Raw genomic sequence first — 22,902 nt, 5'->3', positions numbered from 1 at the left:
GGCAGTGCAGGGCGCGCCCTGCACGGGTTCAGCAGTTCTCCAGCAGCTGTCCCCACCCAGGTCTTGCCCCAGCAGAGCCGAGCCCCACACGGTGCGAGTTCAGGTGCAGCCTCACACAGCACCTCCGCCTGAACCCCAAAGGCCCAGCTCCCGGCAAATGGATTCCTTCCCAACCCCAGGCCTGCGCAGCCTGATTGCTTCCAAGGAGTCCATTGTTAGGATAGGACGTCCCGTCTGACAATTTTATGATCACAATCTCCTCATATTTCATAATCTTCAGAGTGGTTGCACAAACATCATCTTATTTAAACCTTGGGGAAATTCAGTGAGGAAGCAATAAATAGATATTTTGATCCAGGGTCTTCGTAGGTCAAACTTATGGGTTCAAGTGATCCTGCTGCCTCATCTTCCCTGTTAGCTGGGACTACTGCTGCCCTGGCTCCAAGCCACAAAGCAGACGCATAATGCATCCTTTTCGTGGCTGGGGAAACTGAGACCCTGTAAGTAAAGTCAGCCTGAAGAATAACAATTGTGCTACAATTCTTGGCGAGTTTAATACTAAATTGAACACCTGAAGTTGGTGACATTGCACCATCTTTAAGCCATCACCGGAAACCTATTTATTATTACTCTGCCTAAATGCAAAAGTCACTGTGATTCAAGAAATCACAGCAAGAATAAACATCCATTTTAACTACAAGCAAAAGCTGGGGTGGAAATTCATGAGCTCGAGTCACCCTGCAGAGCCAGGGGGGATTCGGGTATTTGACCCTCATAGAAAAAGTACAGGAGAATATTCTGAGCTCCATGGAGGAGTTTTTGGCTCTTAAACAAGGGAAAGAACCCTGAGGGTCGGATGGGCAGGAGCGCTCTTGACACTCACAGCCACGTCCCGGAAGGGCATTGTTCGGGAGATGCTCATCCTCAGCCCCAGACAATGCTGGGGCACCAGGTCCCAGCCCAGCTGCCCACTTGGCCCCGCTCTGCCTGTGAAAGTGACAGGACCAGGCTACTTGGGGACTCTGGAGACCTCAGTCTCAGATTCGTTGGTGCCAAGCAGCTCGCTGCCGCTGCCTCTGGACACATCTATCTCCAGGAGACAGAGCGACACGGGTGCCCTCAGATATGGGGACAAATCAGGCAGAGGTAGGGACTGCCCGCTTGTGTCTTCAGGGTCTGAGGATCAAATCAGAAGGCCAGTGGGTGTGCTGGAGCTGGGGTTGGCCTCTGCCTGCTGGACCAGAGGGAGCTGGGGTAGCAGGCGCCTGGGGACCTCATCCTGGCTGCTGCTCTGCTGATTGCTGAGCAGAGAGGAGGCTACCGGACTCCACCTTAGCAGCTGTGTGATGCTAAGAAAATCACCTAAGCTCTCTGAGCCTCCGTTCATCCCTCTGGGGAATGAGTGTGACTCTTCCCGGGCTGCAGTGCTGCACACATGAAATCACGGGCCTGTCAGGCCCTGGGTGCAGAACCTGGGATAAGGTGAATACCTAAAAACAATACCAAAGCATGGGAAGCAAGAGCTGGGTCAACCAGCTCTGGCGGCTCAGGCCTGCAATCCCAGCACTCCAGAGGCTGAGGTGGGAGGGTCACCAAGAGTTCAGGGCTGACCTGGGCCTAGTACAGAGTGAGGCCCTGTCTGAGACAAAACAGCAGCAGAAGCAGGGCTATGGTAGCTGTTTTTAGAGAAAGGCACTAGTCAGTAAAATGAGGGCCACGTGTGGTGGACAAGTCCAAACAAGGTGGTTTCTCAAGCTGGCTCTCACCCCCCACCCATCCCATCCCCAGGCCAGGGCCTCACGGGGCGACTTGGACCCGACTGGGTGAGGGAAGTTCTCTTCCAGTTCCAGCCCCTAGTCCCGGAGACCTCGAGGTGCAACTCAGAGCACAGAGATCCGGAGCAGGGCAGGGCCAGAGCTCTGAGAAGTCAGCCAGACTGAGCCCTGGGACCATGGAGAAACTGGGCATCCCCACCCTGAGCAGACATGGTTGGGATGGGACCTGCTGTGAGGAGGAGCAAACGCGGGGTGGCCCGCATCCTCCTGACCCCAGGCTCCCCACTTCCTTCCACACAGCAGAGGCCTCCTTGCTAGGCTTGCTCTGAGCTCCTAGGAGTGGTGCCACCCTGTCCAGCTTCCTCTATGGATGTGCAGGGTCCATCATGTCTCTATGTTCCGATTCCTGAGGAGCGGGAATTGCGAGTCAGGGCTTAGCAACGCGTCTGAGCCCGCAGCACAGAATCTGTGGCCCCGCAGTTCTCGGAGGGCTTTGAAGTCACTGCTTACTCCTCTATTTCTGTCAGAAGTGGGGGCTCAGATTAGCAAAGGTCTTACCCCAAGAGATGGAGGGGAGCAGGAGATGTTTGAAAGGGACAGGGATGTGTTATGAGCATGAATCACCTCCCCATGAGGAATGTCATTGTCCTGCAAATGTGGGCTAAGAAAAAATTAACATTTTAAAAAGAGGAAAGGTCACAGGCAGTGGAGATCAAGGTGACTTAGACCCTGCTACAGGTGGGCTCTCGGTGTCCTAGCTGCACACCCTGGCCGGAACCATGGACCTGGTTGTCTCACCTCTTCTAGAAAATGTTATCCTGCAGCCAGGGACAGCCCTGCCCAGCACAGGTGCCCAGGTTGCTGGCCGGGCAGCAGCTGCTCCTCCCCGGTCACTGTGTGGAGCCAGTGGGATGTCCACTCTATGAAAGCCACTGCCTGCCTCTGTCCCCAGAGCAGTCCCCGCCCACCAGGGGACTTGGAGACCCCAGCAGCTGCCACGGGAGCTCAGCCTGCATGTGGCATGTGGCTGGGGGAGGGAGGGGACACATGGCATGTTTCCTGGAATATTCCCTCTGCTCCAAAGGGCCACGCATGGCAGGAAATGCCATAGTGTTAGGACAGCTTTTCAGACAGTGCGCTCAGCGCCTTGGTAAGACACAGACGTAGCCCAGGATGACCTTGAGCTTGTCTTGCCTCGGTCTCCTGATTGCTGGGATGGCAGGTGTGGACCACCACACCTGGCTACCTGAACCCTTTAAAAACGTTAAATGCAGCCAGGGCAGGGGGTGTGGGAATGCAGCTGGGAATCAGGAAAGTTGTCTTTTTGAGACAGAGTCTCTCAGCAGTTCAGGCTGGCCTTGAGCTTACTTTGTAGGCCAGGCTGGTCTCGAACTTGCAACAACCCTCCTGCCTCAGCCTCCCGAGTGCTGGGATTCCAGGTGAGTGCCACCACACCCTCCTGTTTCTTTCCTATTTCTGTGTGCCCATCCTTTGTTGGAAATGTGGTGAGATGTCTTCCTCGCCTCGCAGCCTACCCTCTGACTTTATTGTCTGAGGAGCTGTGGTCAGGGAGCAGGGTTGATGGTTTTTACTGCAGTGTGCACTTTGGCCTAGCATCACGCGGCTTCTTTCTGTACCAGAAGGCCACACTGCACCCAAACAGGCAGAGAAGCAACATCTACATGTGGTCTGCTAGGAGTCTAATGTGTGCACTTTCATGTTTAAGACTTCCAACACCAAAATTTATTTTCAAATACAGTGCAGAGCTTTAGGCTCCAGTCTCAGGCAGCGCCCCTGCACCACGTCCTGTACGGCCAGTCCCTCATGCTCATCAGGACCCGAGCATGTGTCCCCTTGTGGGTTCACTCCGGGCCCTGCATCCAGACTCATCCCCACTGTGTGGTGCACCTTCGGGGGTCAGGATGAAGGTGCCTGCACCCTGGCTCTCCTCCACAAGTCCTTTTTCTCTTCTGTGTAAATTTGAGGATGACCTTTCCAATTTTCTCATAAAACCCACCCTGCTTTGGATTGGAAGTTTGTTGAAACTATAAACAGACAGAGAGACACCTGTCCCAATGCTGGTGTTTCCATTCCGGTGACACTTTTCCCTTTATTGAGACAGACTTCAGCAACAGTGTCATTTACAATGGGTTCCAGGCAGGGTTTCCTCCTCTAGAGCTTTCCCCTTGCGCTGATGACAGACATGCCTCGCCTTTTCTGTGTGGATGGCATCCCCTGGCCCCTCACCTGCTCCTCGCAGTGGGGGTGAGTGAGCTGTCCACAGACTTTTGAAAGCGCTGGGCACCACAGTGATAACTGGTCCATCTTCTGGTACTGATCATTACTTTTTCTGGTCTTACCTACTGGCCCAGACATCAGTCATTCAGCTGTTACTCAGCTCTATTTTCCTCTGGATCCTAAAGGAAACTCTTCCAGTATTTCTTCACAAAACACAGCTATTTTATTTGAAAAATAAAACATTTTCAAAACCAAAAAATAAGACACTAACCATCTATCACATTGTGCATCATTATCTTCCAAGTAGTTACTGTGGTAAATTTTCCTAGCTGCCCTTGTAAAACTAAGAAAGTTCCTTTCTGAGCTGGATGTGGTGGTGCATGCCTGTGATCTCAGCACTCAGGAGGCTGAGGCAGGAGGATCCTTGCAAGTTCAACACCAACCTGGACTACAAAGTGAGCTCAAGGCCAGCCTGAACTGCATAGTGAGACCCTGTCTCTGTATGTGAAGCATTGTGACAAGCAGGTTAAAGGCCACATCTGTCACCCTGGATCCCCCAGCGTCTCATCATTCCTCCTTTGGAATGTCCCCACCCAGCCCATGCCATCATCCCCAAGCAATAACTGCATCTCGTCAGCATAGATTGCCTTGTTTTCCAGGGAGGTACACAGATAAAACTTTTCGGTGTGTGCAAGCCTCCAGCCTGGCCCATTTTGCTCATTGTAATTATTCTGTGTCTGCTCATGCCGTGGCTCCATCTTCACAGCTGGGTAGTATTTTACCATGTGATACACAAAAATGTGTTCTCCCTTGGTCTGCTGATGGGTGTTTGGATCATTTCCAGGTCTTGGTGTTCCATGGAGATCCCTGCACCACCTTTGGAGGGCAGCTAGGTGCCTGCAGACAATTCCGTCTCCTTTGCCTTGTTTACAGGCTGTGTTTTGTGGGACTACAGTGGTGATGATTCTTGGCCTAGTTCCACTCTATGAGTGAGGCCAGACCCTTTGGCACCCAGTTGCTAAAGTTAGAAGGTTTTCACTGTGGTGGCAGCAGGAACGTGAGTATCTTGGGCACCCGAGGACAGCTCAGAGGACCCAGAGGCCCAGCAGTTACTTCCTGCCTCTCCACACAGCGAGGGCCACTTCTGGGTCGGGTTTGCATGGAATCTGGGGCCTCTGGGATCCCATTGTAATTTCAAAGCATGCATTCTGTTGGGCTGAAGGATTCACGACCCTCACTTGCACCTTCGGACTTTTCCACTGGCGCCTCACCAGCAAAAGCGTATCCAAGTATGCCTCGAGCTCCAAAAGCACCTGCGCCAGCCGAGCCTGGGGCACAAACCTGCATTGCCAACACTCTGGGAGGCTGAGGCAAGAGGACTGCAAGTTCAAGCCCAGCCTGGGCCAACCTGAGGGCTTAATGAGACCTGTCTCAAAATAAAGAATAAGAAGGGATACAGGGAATCTCACCTTCCCAGGAGCCAGCCATGTGCGGGCCAGGAAACCACAAGCACACTCCCCTCTCCCAGCCTCATAAGCACCTGGCTGATTCAGAGCACTCAGAGTGGGGTGACAGGTACTGAGGGGAAGGGAGGAGTTCTGTGCTTTGTTGTTTGATTGACTCTGCAGGCCTGGGGCAGGCAGTCTGGGCATCTGCCTGGAGGCTGGCAGTGTGCACTGTGTCAGCTGTGGGGTGTCCTCCTGTCTTGTTTTTGAGATCCAGTGTTTTGTTCCATGTCACTGTTTTGTTTTATTCCTGTATCTGGTAACCTCAGCAGCTATTTTGAAGATAACATTGGGCAGTGTGACAGCCATTGTTAAAATCCTGTCACCTTGTTTTGAAAACATACGTAGCTATTGGTTTTGTTGTTGTCTTGTTTACTTTTTTTAGGTTGGTTTGCTTTTTGATTTTCCTGATTTTTTCTTTAAAATAGAACAACAAAGAAGAAGAAGAAGAAGGGATACACATCGGGGCGAGGGCCACTTTCTGTACAGGTTCAATCCGTGGTACAGAGGGAGGGAAGGAAAGAGGTAGGACAGGAAGGAGGGAGGGACCTAACTAAGATTCTTCTTAAATTCTTTTCGGAGATGCTCAAACCAGGTTGAGCGTGGGCCGAACATGGGCCACATCTCCAGCTGTGATTTCCTGTCATTCTCCATGGAGCTCGGCTGAGGTGTGTCTATATGGCTTCAGCTGTTTTAATTTGGAGTTGAAATCAACTTTGCTAAAAGTTAGTTTGGTCCTTTCTGCTTCTCATAGGCTTATGTCACCCTAAGCAGACGCTATGAACCTGGGTTTTTTTGCATCCTGTTCTTCAGTATTTCGTAGGAAGGTTTCACGGGCCAAAGAAAGAATTACAAGAGAATCCCCATTGCTCCAATATATCACAAATATTTCCCTTTCTTTCACTACTAACCCACAGTTACACATGTGTACTATCCACATGGTGCTTTGCTAGGTATTTTGAAACCCACTTCTGCTCTAACCAGCAATTAAGTTTCTCTATGCTGCTTTCTGGTGGGTGAGAACAGAGATAATAAGCTCTTGAAACTTTCTACGAAAATCCTTTTACGATTGGGCCTCGCCAAACCCCTCTTTCACTGGGTGACAGGACCCTTATACTCAAGGCCCCTTTAATCTGTTTTACTGCTAAATTTTTCTTTGACTCTCTCTTGGAAGAACCTCAGCATCTTTATGCAAGAATAACAGACTGGAACCACCTGAAATAACAAGAGCGGGGTTTTGTGAGAGCTCAGTGTGTCCTGGAATGCTGTGAAAGAAGGTGGCTAATTCAGGTCTTCAGCTTCAAAGCTATTCCACAGCACAGCGTGCAAATGGGTGGGGATTTAAGGACCCCAGGGCGCTGGCTGGGGAAAGAACAGTGCGGGTCCAGAGCAGCGAGATCCCTGGTTTTGGACGGAGCCTCCTCTGCTTCCTGACCTGGGATCCCAGCTGTCACAGCTAATGGCACGGAGTCTGTCACTCCCAGAGAAGCCCCTTTCTCCTCAAGTGTGACGTGGTCTTCTCTGACACAGCTAAGAATCTCTTATAGACAAAGAGCAAGATAAAGACAGGTAATAGTCAGTAGGGAGACTGAGCCGCGCAGAAGGAGCCAGGGATGGCGGAGGGACAAGGTAGGAAACGAAGACTCGCTATCCCCGCACCCACACCCCACTGCGGAGCATATGCATGGAATGCGTGGACTGCTGAAAACAGCATTTCAAACGACATGCTAAAATTCAGAGGGCAGAACAAGACATTCTATAAAAATAGTAAAGGGTGGGCTGGCTGGCAAAGTGATGCATTCCTGTAATCCCAGCAGTCGGGAGGCTGAGACAGGAGGATCGTTGCGAGTTTGAGACCAGCCTGGGCTACAAAGTGAGCTCAAGGCCCGCCTGAACTGCATAGTAAGATTCTCTCTCTCTCTCTCTCTCTCTCACACACACACACACACACACAAAGTCACGTGAAGATGTGCTCTGTACTTGTACTGACTCCCCATGGTGAACGAGGCACCAGGTACCCTGAACAAGCAGCCTTGTCTAGAAGGGGGTCACAGGGTCTGGGCGAGGTGAGTGAGGAGGAGGAGAAGGAGGATGGTAAACTCTATACATTTGCATGGCAGGAAAAAAAAAAAAAAAAAAACCACAGACAAAACTGACTTCTAGTGATCCGAGGGCAGGGGCTGCCGCTCAGCAGCATAGCTCCTGCCTGGCCAAATCGAGGCCCTGAGTTCCATTTCTGGTCCTAAAACAAAGGAAGTTCTAAAAGATCAAGTGAAAACTGGCAGAACCCTAAGATGGAGGTACACCACAGGCGCTGAGAACACCGAGTGTACTAACGCTCATCACGGTAACGGTCATCCCCGGCCCGACCATCCACTGCTCGCACAGGTGCCATCGAGCTTCCAGTTTCCAATCATCCAAAACCCTTCCCTACCCTGCAAGGCGCTGGGTCCTCACGTGTGACCTGGTGGCCGTGAGGGGCCTGAGGTGGAGGACGAGCGGCTAGATTGGCACCCTCCCCAAGCTGTCCCAGGCTGTCTGCTTCGGCCTGGAGCTGGGGCTCCCCTCTGCCTGTGAGCGGCTTCTTAGGAGCCTCTGCTCTCGGGGGGCCGTCGTCCCAGGGCCACACATAGAGGACTCCATTGCACCTGTGCCTCTGTCCGGCCGCCTGTCCCCAGCCAGGTCCCGAAGGCTGTGGGGCTGCTGGGTTCCTGGTGAACACAGTACTATTAGGGTCCTTCTGTAGTGCGGGGCCTTGAAAAGCCACTGGACCCCGTGAGCCCGCAGGTACCAGCGGTAAATGGTTTACTACCAGTACGCAGCATCTCAGAATGGATTTTGTGCTACTGTTTTGAGACAGGATCTCACTATGTGTGTAGCCTGGCCTGAAACTTACTAGGCAGCCCACTGGTGCTCCTGCCTCAGCCTCCTGAGGGCTACAGTGACAGGTGGACATCCTCAGGCCTGGCTGTTTAAACAACAGCTTCCGTTTTTGCAAGTGGGGAGCATTTCACTATCTGGTAGCTACACCCTGAGAAGTAACTGACCTGTTAGTCACAGACACTCTTGGCTTTCCATGATTTCATTATTTTTTTTTTTTTGTGCAAGTTTTAGGCCAGTTGGGATTTGTTAAATTAGAGTATTTTAATTCCATACCATTTAATAGAGCATCAGTAATTCACTTGTAAACTAATACTAAAGTCAACTTCCCAACATTAAATTGACATTACTATTCATTAAATAATTTCATCGTTTATTTTCTATTATAAAACTAAAATTATATCTATTATAAAATTGAAATTCTAGTTACCTAAATCATTCCAAATTAACACAAAATTTCTTAAACAGCCCCAGTAGTTCTCAGAATACCTAAATTTCCAAAAACTATTCTCTTTCTTTTTTCTGTTTTAAGACAGTGTCTTACTATGCAGCCTGGGCTGGCCTTGGACTCCTGGTGACCCTCCTGCCTTGGCCTCCACAGTGCTGGGAGCCAGGCTTCTTTCCTCTCAGAATGAAGTTAACCTCGTGGACACCTGGTGACGGCCCCTTACAGAAAGGCCAGCTGCTCAACGGGGCTGGAGGGGAGGGTGTGTGACTCCGAGAAGGGGCCTGACCATCCACATCCAGCTATGTGCACACATACACACACAGACACAGAGCGACAGACATGTCGGAGTCAGCTGCCTCCCCTGGCCCTGCCGCCATGCGCTGTCCTGGCTCTTGGTGACCTCAGCACCCCAAGATGCTGCTGCTGCTTCTCCTCTCCCCAACGCCTCCCCTCCCCGTCTCCTGGAACTCAGCAGAGGATTCACCCAGCAAAAGCATGGGGTTTATTTTCTACATGGCAATCACTTTATTTACTTTTTTAAGGCAGGGTCTTATTGTGTGTTACACACTGGCCTCAAACTCGCAGCAATCCTGTCTCAGCCTCCCAACTGCTGAGATTACAGGTATGCACCATCACACCCAGCAGAATCACTTTTCAATGAAGTTTTTCATCTGTTGATCCTTCTCTAAAAAAGACCTTTCCAAAGTTGATACAGACATAAAATGTAACAAAGAAGCAGAGTGCTCTATAGTACCCATTTCAGTTACTATTTCGTTATGTATTAGAAACTGGTGGTCAGACTTAACACCAGCTGCATTAAATCACCATGGTGCTGAACATGGATGTTCCACCTGAGGACAGTTGCTAGCCTAAGAGGAATGTGGAGAAGAGTGCGCCATTGTGGGTCTAAGTGTTGCTGCTCTGAACCATTGGTTCTCTTGGAGAGCTCGTCATTACTAGCTTCCCCAATGTGAGTTCAACCATTGTCGTTAGAGGAGCTCGGGTCCTTGCTGGTGAGAATGGCTGTGGTTCACTTTCGGGGAGCTCTGGTCCTCACATCGAGCATTGGTTCCTGTCTCTGGAGGGAAAAGATGTGTGCTGTTTAATCTCCAGGACAAACTCGTCATGCTGGCTTCCTGGCATGTACTCGACTATTCTTATCATCAGAGGAGCTCAGGGCCTCCATCGCTGAGGATGGCTGTGGTACTTCTCAGGGCAGCCCTGGTCTTTGTTGTGTGACTTCTTGGCTTCAGCATAGAACCCTCAACCTACCAGCACAGCTCCTTCTCCTAGCTGGCATAGACTTTCTAGCTTCCACTGCTGACCTTTGGGCCTTCCCAGCAGATTCATAAAGCAGACTGGCATGAATACTTCTCGTGGGCTCTAGACTTCCAGCTGGACTTGAGGGAGGCATTGTCATCAGCTCTGGGTCTTCATCTAAACTCACGTAGGACATTGCTGGGCTTGGCTAAATATTCTATGTCTTTGGTGTTACGGGCAGATTTCCTGCACTTTTTTGTGTTAACTCTGAGTGACATCATAAAATAGTATTATAAATTCTGTGTCCTAATTCTAATTGTTCTCCGCATGACCCCTGACTACAACACTGTACATGTCATACATATTTCTTAGTAAGATCTGACTCAACTTCCCCAAAATAAAATCTAGTTTTTAACATTTTTATTACAAAGAATATTGTAGCTAATTTCAAAGCTAGCAGACCAATAAGTCTCCAAGTGTTTTGACAAAGTACAGCAAACACATGGAGATTTCACACCCCCCCCCCCAATCTAGGACCTGGTGCCCAGACCCTGAGATTCTCCCATGAGAGCCACAGGCCTCCCCAGCTTCTGGGAAGACAGGCATTCAGCTCATGATTTTTAAACTACAAGAACCTGCATGGAAAGATATTCTGAAAACGTCAACAAAGCCTGGTTTGGATTACTTTGGGCTTCTAATCACGTAAATGATCACGTAATTCCGAAATGCTTGCTCCAACAAGTTAACCTTCATCTAATTATATGCATAAACATAAATAACACACCATGAGAGAACACGGAAAAGCTGATTTTACTGATAGGGCCGTGCAGACTGAATACAAGCTAAACACCGGCACGGCCGCCAGTTCTGTGGTCCCGTGTTTCGCAGAGCACTGTGCCAAGTCAACCCCAATGGGGATAAACAGCCACTGGCAGGAAACTCCTCCGTCCGAGGGCTCCATGGCCGGTCAGCGAGCACAGGGACGGGTCAACAGTCAGCGCCAACACACCAAGCCGCAGAGCACAACGGTCCTGGATTTCAGAATCCAGCAGTTTGGAGGAAACGGGCATCCTCACTGCTATCTCTGGGCTCTGCATGTGGACCCCAGGCACAGGCTGCTCCTGCTCCTGCGAGCCGTCAGTGATGAGGATGCCACCGGGAGCGGCCGGGTCCCCGCGGGCCTCTTGCTTCTCTGCTCCGAAAGAGGCTTGGCTTCCCGTGGCGGGGGTGCGTGGATCGGCTTCCAGGGGACAGGGTTGCAGAAGGCTGGCTCTGGGTAGGAATTTCCACTGTAGAATCCTATAGGCAGCAAACATGCAGAGCAAAACAGGAAAAAGGTATCTTCAGTCAAAGAAATCACTAGTGTGAGGGAAAAGGTTAAATGTCAAAAAGGCAAAGTATCACTGAGAATCAGCCAAACCTGAAATCCTGAGCATTTTCAGAAATGGTACTTTTCAAAAATACTAAATACTGCAATTGGTATTAAAAGAAACACTAAACACATAAGGTATGTACATAACTCACAGCGCTGGGTAAGGCCTGGAGTGCCTCCTTAGCAAAGCGATGTGTTTCTATCTCCCAGGAAAATCACCTGACAGAAAAGCAACGTTTCCCGCCCTGTCCACCAGGATGCGTCCAGCGGCCCGGGTCCCCCACGTACCTGTGAGCCGCCCGTTGGCATAGCCGTAGCTCTTCACGGGCGGGCGAGGCTTGTTCTTCGCGTTTTCCAACCACTCCTTAAACCTCCTCTCGGCGATTTCCTTCTTCTCCTGTAACTCGGCTTGCCGCTGTTTTTCCTTCTCCTTACAAGGATAAGGCCAAAGCATTTCCGGCTACAGCAGACCCCGGCCAGAGTTCCCCTGGCAGCTCCCTGCGTCTCCCACCCTGCGGCTTACTGGCCGGAGCCCGAGGCAGAGTTCTCTCATTTGTGAGCAAAAGCAGAGGTGGCCAGGTGTGTGGCTAGGACGGCCCCTCTGCGCACAGCCACACAGCAGAGCCTGACAGCAAAGGCCTTGCTGTTTAAAAGGGAGGGAAGTTTATGTAAAGTGTCTACCATATGGGCAGGTAAGAACACACCTGGAAATAAAAGCCATCACTGAGAAACACGCTGACCCCAACTTACTGGCCCTGCAAGGGAACCCAGTGGAGAGCTCACCCGTGTGTGTTTCATGCAGAGACACGCCCAGGGTCCCAGGGTCCCATTCCACCCCATGGCCAAGCACCGGCACCTTCACAAAGCTGCTATACCTTCTCCTTCCTCTTCTTCTCACACTCTTGGGCGTTTTTTTTCTTTAACCACTCTTGGTATTTTTCTTTTGCTTTTTCTTGCAACTGTTCTTTCTCCAGCTCCTTTGCTGCCTTCTCCTCCATTTCTTTACTTATTTTTTGCTCTCTTTCTTTCCTTTTCTTAAATGAAAACGGGGCGTGTTACTGGAAAGACTGCGATTATCCTCAGGTAAGCAAAGACAGACAGTTGTGTACAATAATGTCTGAGCCTCTATCGGCTCCTCAAGTGGGCAGCCCTACTGCAGCTGGAGCAACACTTCAGCAAATCAGACAGCGGCCTCCTGTGAAGGCAAAGATCTCGCTCCCTGCCTGCACGATGCTGCAGAAACAGCAGGAGCTCAACACAGCCTTGCTACGGCAATCAGTGCGCAGAAGTAGAGTCCACCATCCTGGTCTTAACGCCCCTCACTCTGAGACCTGCTAAGACTGAGTGTGTGCCTGAGCCGGCAGGCAGCCTGCACGGTGGACGCTGGACAGTGCCACTGCAGGTGGCTGAGTCTGGCGGGCCCCAGAGCACACAGGCGTGACTGCAATGCCCACATTGTCCACAAAGAAGGGTCATGGCGATGCGGTCACCCCGCTGGGCTACAGATTCCTTGCTTGGGGCCACCCGGCTGCCCCGGGGACTGCAGGCCAAGAACCCCCAAGCCCTCAGGCCTCACCCCCACTGAACCAAGGGCTGACCCCAAGGGATACTGTGCCGCTCGGCAGGGTCAGGACGAACTGTGTGTGTGTGGGGGGGATGGAGCACAGGGCCCAGGCAGGAGCCAGATAGCAGGAGGAAGAGCACACATGGGGCCCCGGTCCTGCCTGCTGTGTGCCAAGCACCCTGCTATTGCTCCACACACCCCACAAAGGTGGGTGGCGATGGGCTCGCAGGAAAGAGGAAAGCGCACTTACTCTTTAATTTTTGTTTTCTGAGACACAGCCTCACCAGGTATCCAGGCTGGTCTCGCACTCACAGCAATCTTCCTGTTTCAGCCTCCCTAGTGCTGGGATTGCAAGTGGGTGCCACCATGCCCAGCGAGGACAGCACTAAGATCACCCTGTTTTACACAGAAGCAGAGACAGGCAGAGATGGGGTGATCTCTCCAAGGTCACACTGCGCGTCCCCAAGAGCTATAGGTCATGCAGACATAAAATGAGAGGAGAAATTGCTTAAAAAAAAACAACTTAAGTGAAATGCCAAACTCCTTAAAATACTCCCTTCCCAAAATTAACTGAAGAAGACACAGTATTGGAGCAATTACCTACTCACAAAAACAACTCCAAAGTAAAAGCTTTCTCATGCAAGCCGCAGTCTCTGATAGCTTCTGGGAGATTTTATCACACAACTATTAAATTATGGTAGAAAACACAGAAAAAGGGACACATCCAAGCTCATTTTAAGACACTAGTTATTATACTGACATGAAAACCAGGCATGAAAAGATAACATCAGGAACAGAGAGAGATAATTGTCCTCGGCCCCTAGCCATGAAATCCTCAGGGATGGAGACTACGGTACCATCACGCCCTGGTGAAACTAAGACATACATAATAAGGAGGGCGACCATGTTTAGAGATGCTTAAATCTGATGCTACTAAAATAGCAGTTTCCCCCAAAATTACCCACGTGGGTATCTCACACTGCACAGGTGGGCCCCACCCTGCCATGAGAGACACGGGGCACAAAGGGTCTGAAGCAGGAGACAGGAGCCGGCTCGTCTACGCTGGCTGACGTTAAGAAGCAAACATTACAGAATTAAGAAAGTCTAGTACCAAGCCAGTGCTCTACAGGCCATGACCAGTGAGGATTACAGAACCCGCAGACAGCGCACCACACGGTGGCCCCTTGACTTTAATCAAAGGAGTCTCTTCCCAATCAGCTGTTGGAATCGCCGGCTGTCTGTGCCAAACATGTGAGCTCTGACCCCCAATTCACACCATTCATTAAGATAAACCCCAAACCCAGACGGAGCAAAGCTAGTGCTATCCAACTTCTCTTTTTTTTTTTTTTTTTTATCGGTACCAGGGATCGAACTCATGACTGCCTGCTTGCAAGGCAGGTGCTTATGCCGCTGAGCTAAATCCCCAGCCCCTACTCAGAAACAAGGAGAATATCCACATTCGGGGTGGACAAATCCTTTTTCAATAAAGACACAGAAGCCACGAGTTATAAAACCAAAGAATTGAAACACAGAACATCCTCACAATGCAAAACTTCTGCTCTTTAAAAACACTATTAAGAAATGCTGTGAAATTTCTGTGGTACATGTGTTTGATGAGGGAGGGCAGCCTGGCTGTGCTGCTGAGGGGTGAGCACTCGTCCAGTGGGTAGGGGCTGGGGCACACGCTCAGCACAGCCAATAGCAAAGAAAAGCGACAGACACACACGAGATTAACTCAGAGCTGACACAGCGGTGTGTGTCTCCCGGCCTGCTGCTCTGGGAAGAGACCATCCTTTGAGGCAGGAGTTCGAGGCCAGCCTGGACAGCAGAGTGAGACTCCATCCTCAAAAGAAAACAATTCAGGGGGCTGGGGATTTAGCTCAGCAGCATAAGCTCCTGCCTGGCAAGCAGGCAGTCGTGAGTTTGATCCCTGGTACCGATAAAAACGAAAAAGACAAAAAAAAAAAAAAAAGAAAGAAAGAAAAAAAAAAGAAAACAATTCTTATATCTTTGGAGTGGGCGCTGAGGCTTGAATCTAGAACTTCATGTGTACTCCACGGGACCTCATGAATGCTAAGAATTCCTCTGCCCCTGAGCTACAAAACCACTTTTAAAAAATGAGCAAAGAAACCATGGTCAGCATGGTGTCCCCAGTCTGTGATGCCAGCACACAGGAGGCTGAGGCAGGAGGATCACTACCAGTTCAAGGCCAGCCTAGGCTATATATAGTGTTCAAGACAAGCCTGACTACAAAGTTAACTCTGTCTCAAGAAACAAGACGAGAGACTTAAACCAATGCAAAACAAAACCTGGAAAGTCAATACCACAAGAGATGCAGAAACAGCCAGGAAGCTGTTGGCCAGAGTCCCCACCCTGCCCAGAAGTAGGGCTTTTCAAGGGAAATGCAGTTTCAGGGTAGCTGGAAGGATGAACCCCAAGTCCAAAAGGACCAGCACTCTTGCAAGGAGACACCAGCGACACAGGTGTCCAGACGAAGCCAGATGAGGGCCAGGCAGATGGGCCTATAGGAAGGTCAGTGCTGTGTCATGCCTTCCTGTGTTCAGGGTCAGGGAAAAGCCCTCGCTGCTGGCCACCCCTGGCTGGCACTCTGATCCGGCACCCTGACAGACCTGGGCGACACTTGCTGTAGAGATGCACCGTGGCCCTGCTAATAGGAGAGAACCATGTGTAGCCAGCAATGCTGTTGCCCCGGGGCCCTGGACAGAGTGGGACCCAGCACAGTGCAGAGGCAAACTCAGGCTGGCCACGGGCCCAGAGCCTGGCCCTCAAGTGGTCAGAGCAACTTCTACCCCAAATCCAGCTCCCCCAACTGTGCCTACCAGCAGTGGATAGAGGGATGGTGGGACTGAGAGGACACCAGAGGGGACCGACATGTCCAGAAGGGCTCAGAATACAGGGCAAACAGGGTGGACATGGGTCACAGGGCTGCCCTCGCAGGGCTTCTGGGCTCTGACAGTGGGGAGAGGATCCTTGCCTGGCAGGCTGCTCCCGCTCTTGCACAGACACCACCCCTGCCACACCAGGCCGGTCTGGGCATGGTCTTCATGCAGGGACTGCAGCTGTGTTTTGAGAATTAAAAATGACTTCATGGGTTGAGCTGGGCATGGCGGTGGTACACATCTTTTATCCCAGCTCTTGGGAGGCTGAGGCAGGAGGATTGCTGTGAGTTCAAGGCCAGCCTGGGCTACACAGAGAGCTGAAGGCCAGCGGAATGGCATAGTGAGACCTGATCTCAAAAAGACACACACAAGATGACTTCATTGTAAATCTCAGCATAACATTAATACAAAGGGCTTTTTGGCAAAATATGTATTAGTGCTGTTCAAAAATATCTAGAAAATAAATTGATCTGTGACACAGCGAGAGAGGGGCGACGAGAGACAGCATCTGTCATAAGAGCCCAGGAGCTGCAGCAGGTGGTGAGGAACCTTGGAGCTCACCAGGGTGGATTCTCCGTCAGGGCTTTTGTGGGGACCCAGGGTGAGTTTGGTGGATGTGGGGGTAAATGGGGCAGGTGTCTGTAGCCAGAGGGGAAGGGCTGGCCCTCGGGAGAAACCTGATCCTGGCCGAAGAGGAAAAAGCCACAGCCTTGGGCCAGCCCTGATCCTGCAAAAGGGTGAAGCCACGTGTGCTCCAAAAGACACCTTTTTTCCCCTCAAGACCTGGGTCAGATCTCCCTGCACTAAATAGACGGCACCTGTCCTGGGTCCCCTGCTGGACCTTTCCTACCAGGAGGAACAGCACCCACGCCAAGGGGGCGGAGGAGAGGACTTGGCAGATTTGTGTTCTGCTTTATGGCTCTCAGCCTCAATGTGCAGCGCCTGCCCATGACCTCAGCACTCTGGGAGGCTGAGGCAGGAGGACTGTGACTTAATGAGACCCCGGCTCCTAATAAAAACTAAAACCAACAACTGGGGACGCAGTGACAGCTCTGGGTTCAACCCCAGTACCCCAGTGTGTGTGTGAGAGAGAGAGAGACAGAGACACAGAAACAGTAGTACTCTCCCAGGGTCTCAGCAACACCGGGACCCTGGGTCCGGGCCATGCGAGGCAGAAGTGAAGCCTGCAGCAAATCTGTTCCCATCTGGGAAACCCCAGGAATTGCAGGCTGGGTTCAGCTCGCAGGTGCAGAACCAGCCCAGCACATGCAAGGCCCTGGGCTGGAATCTCAGCAACACCAAAAATAAAGAGCAAAGGTACACTCCCCTCCGTCACCAGCCCGTGCTTATTTTCCTGTCAAAATGGATGTGTTTTCCTCTTGTGATTCTCCACGGAGAGGGACATGGCATGGAGCCAGGGAGCCCTGGGGTCTGCTGCACATTCTGGAGGGACGCACTGCCAGGGACAGAGGGACCAGAGGCACTGGGGCTGTCAGGTGACTCCTCCCTCGGAAGGAGGAGCCTGGCCGGGAGACCCCAGGGGGTTGGGAGGGAGAGGGCTGAGGCACTTCTGGGGTCTCAGAGTGGCTGAGAAGCCACACAGGGCGCTGGAGAGTCTGGGGGACCTGCGTACCTGTGCCAAGTGTGGGACCAGAAGGAGTGTGGTGATGTGGTGGGCGAGGAAAGGGGGCCGTGGGCATAGGGGCACCACGGGGGCTGAAACTCCCAGGGCTCAAGGACTGTGCTGGCACTGGTGCTGTGGGCACCATGGGGAGAACAGGGAGCCGAGTGGAGGGGATGGCCACAGTGGGCAGGGAAAGAAGCTTCACACTGAGCACTGCAGGCCACGAGAGGAGCCGGGCGGCTGGGGCAGGGGCCCGTGGGCTGTGGGGCCTCACCTGTGCGTCCTTGCCCCGCAGCCACTCCCGGCGCTTCTCCGCTGCTGCCACCTTCCTCCGCTCCCACTCCTCGCTCGCCCTCCGCCTCTCCAGCTGTTCACTCAACTCCTGTGGGTTTGCGTGAAACAAAAGACATCACTTAACACATGCACCCAAGCGCTCTCTCCATGGGGCCAAGCTTCACGGAGTGGACTGGGGAGCCCTGTCCCAGAGCGATGCTGAAGGACGGCACTTGAACACAGCCCCCAGTAAAACCCTGAACCCATTTCCGCTGAGGGAGACCCAGAAAGAGTCACTCTGCAGTTTTCTCCCTGATTTTACAGCTGCTGGGGCAGAGGACACAGCGCCGTCCCACCGCAGCTTATTCCACCCTCTCCAGCTGGGGCAGCCAGGCTGGGGTGCTTCTTCCGGAGGCCCAGTGATGCCTGGGGCACCACTGTTACTCGGGCTGAGTCGCAGGGAGCTGGCAGGGGGAGCCGTGCCCCTCCCACTTCCCTGTGCTGCCCGGCCCAGGTGATCCAGGACCGGGCCCAGGACCACTTCTCGACTTGGTGCTGGGGCCCGGGGCTGCACTGCAGGCCCTCTGTCCTGAACTCACTGCCCAGCGCTGACACCTGTACCCCACAAGTCCAGGAGACGGTGCCTCCTCCAACAAGCACCTGTGGGGAGCCAGCGAGGGCCTGGGTGCAGCCCCGGGAGCCTGCAGAGCCTGGTGCTTCATCAGCTGCTTCCCTTTTGCACCTTGTGGAAGACAGGAGGGGAGGGAGGGAAGGGAGAAGAGGACAGGCCAGGAGCAGGAACACCCAGAGTTGGGAATGGACGTCAATCCCACCCTATCATGGTCCTGGGAAGAGAGGGTCTGGGAGGCCACGGCTGCGGGGCCGGGAATGGGGCACAGGAAATGAGGGTGCCATGCCAATTCCCTCTATAGGGAAGAAAGTTTTTTTAAGCCCAACACTGAACTCCATGAAGTGAGAAAACAGTGACAGGAAAGAGACAAAGACACAGGCCGATCATTCCAACACAAATGAGGCTGAGGCAGGAGGGTCACCGTGGGCTTGAGGTCAGTCTGGTTTACCTAGTGAGTTCATGGCCAGTGGGGCACAGTTACTAGAGGGGACTAGACCCTGTGCTCAGGGAGACCTGGGAGGGAACTAGATGGAGGTGGGCGGGTACATTCTGTCTCCACAGGTCTCTGTGGTGACAAGACCCGAGTCCTTGTGGGCACTCCTGTGCTGTCCACAGCCCCTCATAGTAACCTTTGTGCGTTGTGTGCTCTTACGATTTGCTATTTAGAACCTAGCAACAACTACATTTGTGCAATGTGGTACCTTGAAGCTCAGGATCTAAGCTCACAGTCTCAATTCCTTGTTGGTGTCTCTGAGGTTCAGGCTGGCCTTGAACTTCCTATACAGACCAGACTGACCTTGACTCACGGTGACCCTCCCGCCTCAGCCTCACTTGTGGTAGAATGACAGGCATGCATGTGGCCCCCGTGCCAGCTGCGTCCCCCTCTGAACACTGCCCAGCCCATGCGCAGGTCTGCCCCGGAGGTACGCAGGGAACCAAGCCGGATTCCCAGCAGCTGCACGCAGTGTTCAGAGGGCCATGAAGTCGATGTAGCCTGGAGCTACATCTCAGCAACACCACCTCACCTCCCCCAGGACCTCAGGACCTCGGCACCTGCAGTTGAGGGCTCTGGGGAGGCTCAGAGTAGGGGCGCAGCAGCGTGGGGTGATGGGTTTGCTGCTTAGTCCACAGGGCAGGAGCATGGAAGACAGTCCGCTAAGACCGTGGGGGGTGGAGTTCCCATAGAGCATGCCCGCGCACGCACCCAAATGTGGCTCAGCCCCCTCCCCCATGGCTCTCGGAGCAGCCTCTTCCTCACCTCCAGTGCACGGCGCTGCAGCCGCTCACGCTCTTCCTTCTCTTTGCCCACGAACCACAGCTCCCACGGGGTCAGGTGCCCGTTGGCCACACGCGCTGCCGCCCACTCTTCCTGCCCCTCTTCGGGGTCGGAGCTGCCCGAAAGAGAAGGCAGGCGTTTCAACCACTGCGAGCTTTACCAGGTTGTGGGCCTGACAGACCCTGAGGAGGAAGCCCATTGGGTGGCTCCATTATACAGCTGGCTGTGTATTTAGCTCCACATGGCATAGTACTAGGCTGGGCCCTGCAGTGCACGTCTGTAATCCCAGCACTCAGGGGGCTGATGCAGGAGGATTGCCACAGTGTGGAGGCCAGCCTGGACTCCAGAGAAAGTTACAGACCAGCCTAAAATACAAAGTGAGACCCTAGCTCAAAAGTAAGCAAATAAATTTAAGAGGCAAAAGCCTCCCAATCAGCATCAGAAAGCGAGGCTGTCAGCCCCACAGAACACTGCAAAGCGCTTATCACACAGGTTGGCCCTTGTGGCAAGCAACTGCCTCATGGCTGCTCTGCACAAGTTTTTCTACCTTAAAAATTCACTCTCTTCATTTTTTCCCACTGCTGCTATTCACTCATTCACTCATGTCCTTGTGGAATTTCTATTCTAGTGGGAAAGAGACACTGCCCATGTCTTATTTCTGCTTTCCTTCTTGTTCTTCCCTGTATTAGAGATAAACTCAGGGCTTTTGTACTGAGCTCTATCCCTAAGCCTTTTGTATTTTGAGAAAGGCTGGATTTGAACTTGAGATCTTCCTGCCTCTGCCTCCCAGAATGCCAGGATTCCAGGCATGCACTGTCATGCTGGGCTAGAATGCCTGTTAGGGTTTGTGTCTGGCTGTTCCCCCAAAAGCCTCCTAGTCACAGGGGCAGGCTTCTGGAGTTTGTGATTGATTCGAGGCCCAATGCTGGCCTTATGGGTGTGAGTGGTTATACCTGCCCTGGGGCAAGTAGCTTGCTACAATATGAGGGACTGAGGGAGTCTTCTCTCCATCCTCCTATTTTGCTCTTGTTGCATTTGCTGCTTCTGCTGCCACGAACTGCTGACCCTGTACCATGTGCCACCCTGTCATGGAGCTGGCCGATTAGGGACTGAAACCTCCACACACTGTGAGCTGAATAAACCTTTCCTTCCTTCATGTTGAGTGTCGGGTGTTTTGTCCCAGCAACTACAGAAAAGTAACTGAGTCAGTGCTCTCATCTATTCCCCCAGCCCTGATTTGTACTCCAGGTGAAGCAGGCTAGCTCAGTAACTTCCGACCAGACCTCCATCTTGAGCTCCAGACTCCGAATTCCAACCACTCCGCAGGCCAGGCGCTCAGCTAGCAAGCTCACCTGTGTGGCCATAGCCCAATCTGTGCCAAGAACACCAACCAAGTGCCTGAGGCTGGAGAGAAGACACCAGGCCCATACAACTCACGCCCTGCTCCCACCAAGGACTGCTGGCAGCCCCAAACAATGTGAGCCCCAATGTGAGCTGTGACCCTGCCCTGCCCTTCCCTCACCCCCAGCAGCTGGGCACCAAAGCTCAGGAGCAGGGAGGAGTCAGGGCATTTGCTGAGAGGAGGGGACTGTGAGCAAGGCTCTGAGGCATTGGCATTAGGCTCCCTTCTCAGGGAGGCAGTAAGGGATTCAGCAACACATATTTACCAAGCATCACGCATCCGCACCAGCCACCACAAGGTCTGCAAGTTCCTCTCATCTCTGCTAAGCCACCTCCTAGAGCCCTGATTCAGGGATGGGGTAAGGAAGGTGACTTCTGCCCAGGGCACTGACCAGGGCTTTGGGGAATCGAGACACAGGCACACTGCATGGTCACACAGTAACACATTTAGTTCTGTCCCACAAGGCTGCAGCTGTTGGCTCAGAAGCTCACGCAAGTTCCTCATAGCTGGCTCTGTACCCTTCAGGCTGTCCAACCATGTTCATATGTAAAGCTTCTCCAAGTCCCTGAAATGCACTTTAAAAGTAGCCGGGATTCTTTCAGAACTGAAGACTCTCTCTAGAAAGGCTCAGACGAAGGACTCCTGAAGCCCAGGACCTCTCCCTGTGGCTACCACTCCGTGGACCAGTGCCTTCCTGATCTCCAATCCCACTCATGTGCTTATTTCTGCCCGTCTTTGAAAAGCTTACGCTTGTAAGCATGGACTCCATCACTTCATAGGATTCAGCCTCCCCTTCCTTCCCTCTCCTATGAGTGCCCTACACTAACGGAGCTCCTGCCATGTACAGATATTGCTATAATCCCAGCACCCTGGAGGCTGAGGCTGGAGGATCACCGCGAGTTGGAAACCAGACGACTACAATGTTTTCAAAAAACCCTTTTTCAAAAAACCAAAAATCCCAAACAAAACAAAACTGACCAAGAATCCTGGTTGTGTGTGGATAGGACTGGTCCCGGGTGCAGGGAGGCCCGCAGAGAGATCACAGGTACAGAAGGGCCTTGGGACGCGGCCCCGGCCTCAGTTTACCTGCCGCGGCCCGGCGCCTCCACGTCGCCTGCCTCGTCCTCGCCGTCGCTGTCCTCGCCGTCGTAGTCCTCGCTGTGGTCCTCATCGTCGTAGTCCTCGCCGTCGTCGAACGGGAAGCCCGGGCGGCCGAGGGGCGACAGCAGCGACAGGGTGGAGTCGCTGTAGCTTGGGGGCGGGGAGGGCGAGCTCCCCACCGCCAGGTCCTGGGCGGGTGAGCTGAGGCCGAGGCTGGCGCCCGAGCCAGGCCCGGGGGTGGCAGAGGAGCGGATACGGCGAAGGGGCGACGCCACCCGACACCGTCCCGCCGCCTCCATCGCGCCCGCGTTCAAACCGGTAGCGCTGACGGCAGCGGCCATGCCCCTTCCCGGCGGGCCCCGCGCGCCGCGCCTGGCCAATCCGGGCCGCCGTAGGCCACATCGCCATGGCGACGCCTGGACGCCGCGAGGCTTCGCTTCGGGCGGCAGAGAGTAGCGTCCCCCCGCTACCCCGCCGTTTCTGGGCTGCGCCTCCGTCCCGAGGTCCTGTCCCCGCCGGCGACGTGGACGCGAGTGTGAGTGTTTTTTGTGTGCCCAGGAGCGCGTGCCTCGCTCTTCTGAGACAACGGCGTGGTCTGAGCGTGTTTGGGCCTCAACTCAGGGGTCCTCCTGTGACAAGCCCCCGGGGCAGGT

The 22,902-nt window shown here is 53.0% G+C and overlaps 1 protein-coding gene across 1 annotated transcript; it reads right to left on the bottom strand.

The window, feature by feature from the left end:
• Nucleotides 1–10,897: 10,897 nt before the first annotated feature.
• Ccdc34 (coiled-coil domain containing 34) lies at nucleotides 10,898–22,608 on the bottom strand. Its single transcript, XM_003464995.4, has 6 exons — nucleotides 22,235–22,608; nucleotides 19,729–19,861; nucleotides 17,841–17,948; nucleotides 12,354–12,512; nucleotides 11,767–11,908; nucleotides 10,898–11,405 (listed from the first exon to the last, which is right to left on the bottom strand). The coding sequence occupies exons 1-6, from the start codon at nucleotides 22,588–22,590 to the stop codon at nucleotides 11,185–11,187; spliced, it is 1,119 nt and encodes a 372-aa protein (XP_003465043.3). The 5' UTR covers nucleotides 22,591–22,608; the 3' UTR covers nucleotides 10,898–11,184.
• Nucleotides 22,609–22,902: the final 294 nt, after the last annotated feature.

This window comes from Cavia porcellus, unplaced genomic scaffold (assembly GCF_034190915.1).
Source record: "Cavia porcellus strain 051 isolate PalLab524CR breed Dunkin Hartley unplaced genomic scaffold, mCavPor4.1 scaffold_9, whole genome shotgun sequence".
Taxonomy (NCBI): Eukaryota; Metazoa; Chordata; class Mammalia; order Rodentia; family Caviidae; genus Cavia; species Cavia porcellus.
The sequence above is the reverse complement of the archived record's forward strand: the minus strand, read 5'-3'. Positions and strand labels throughout refer to the sequence as shown.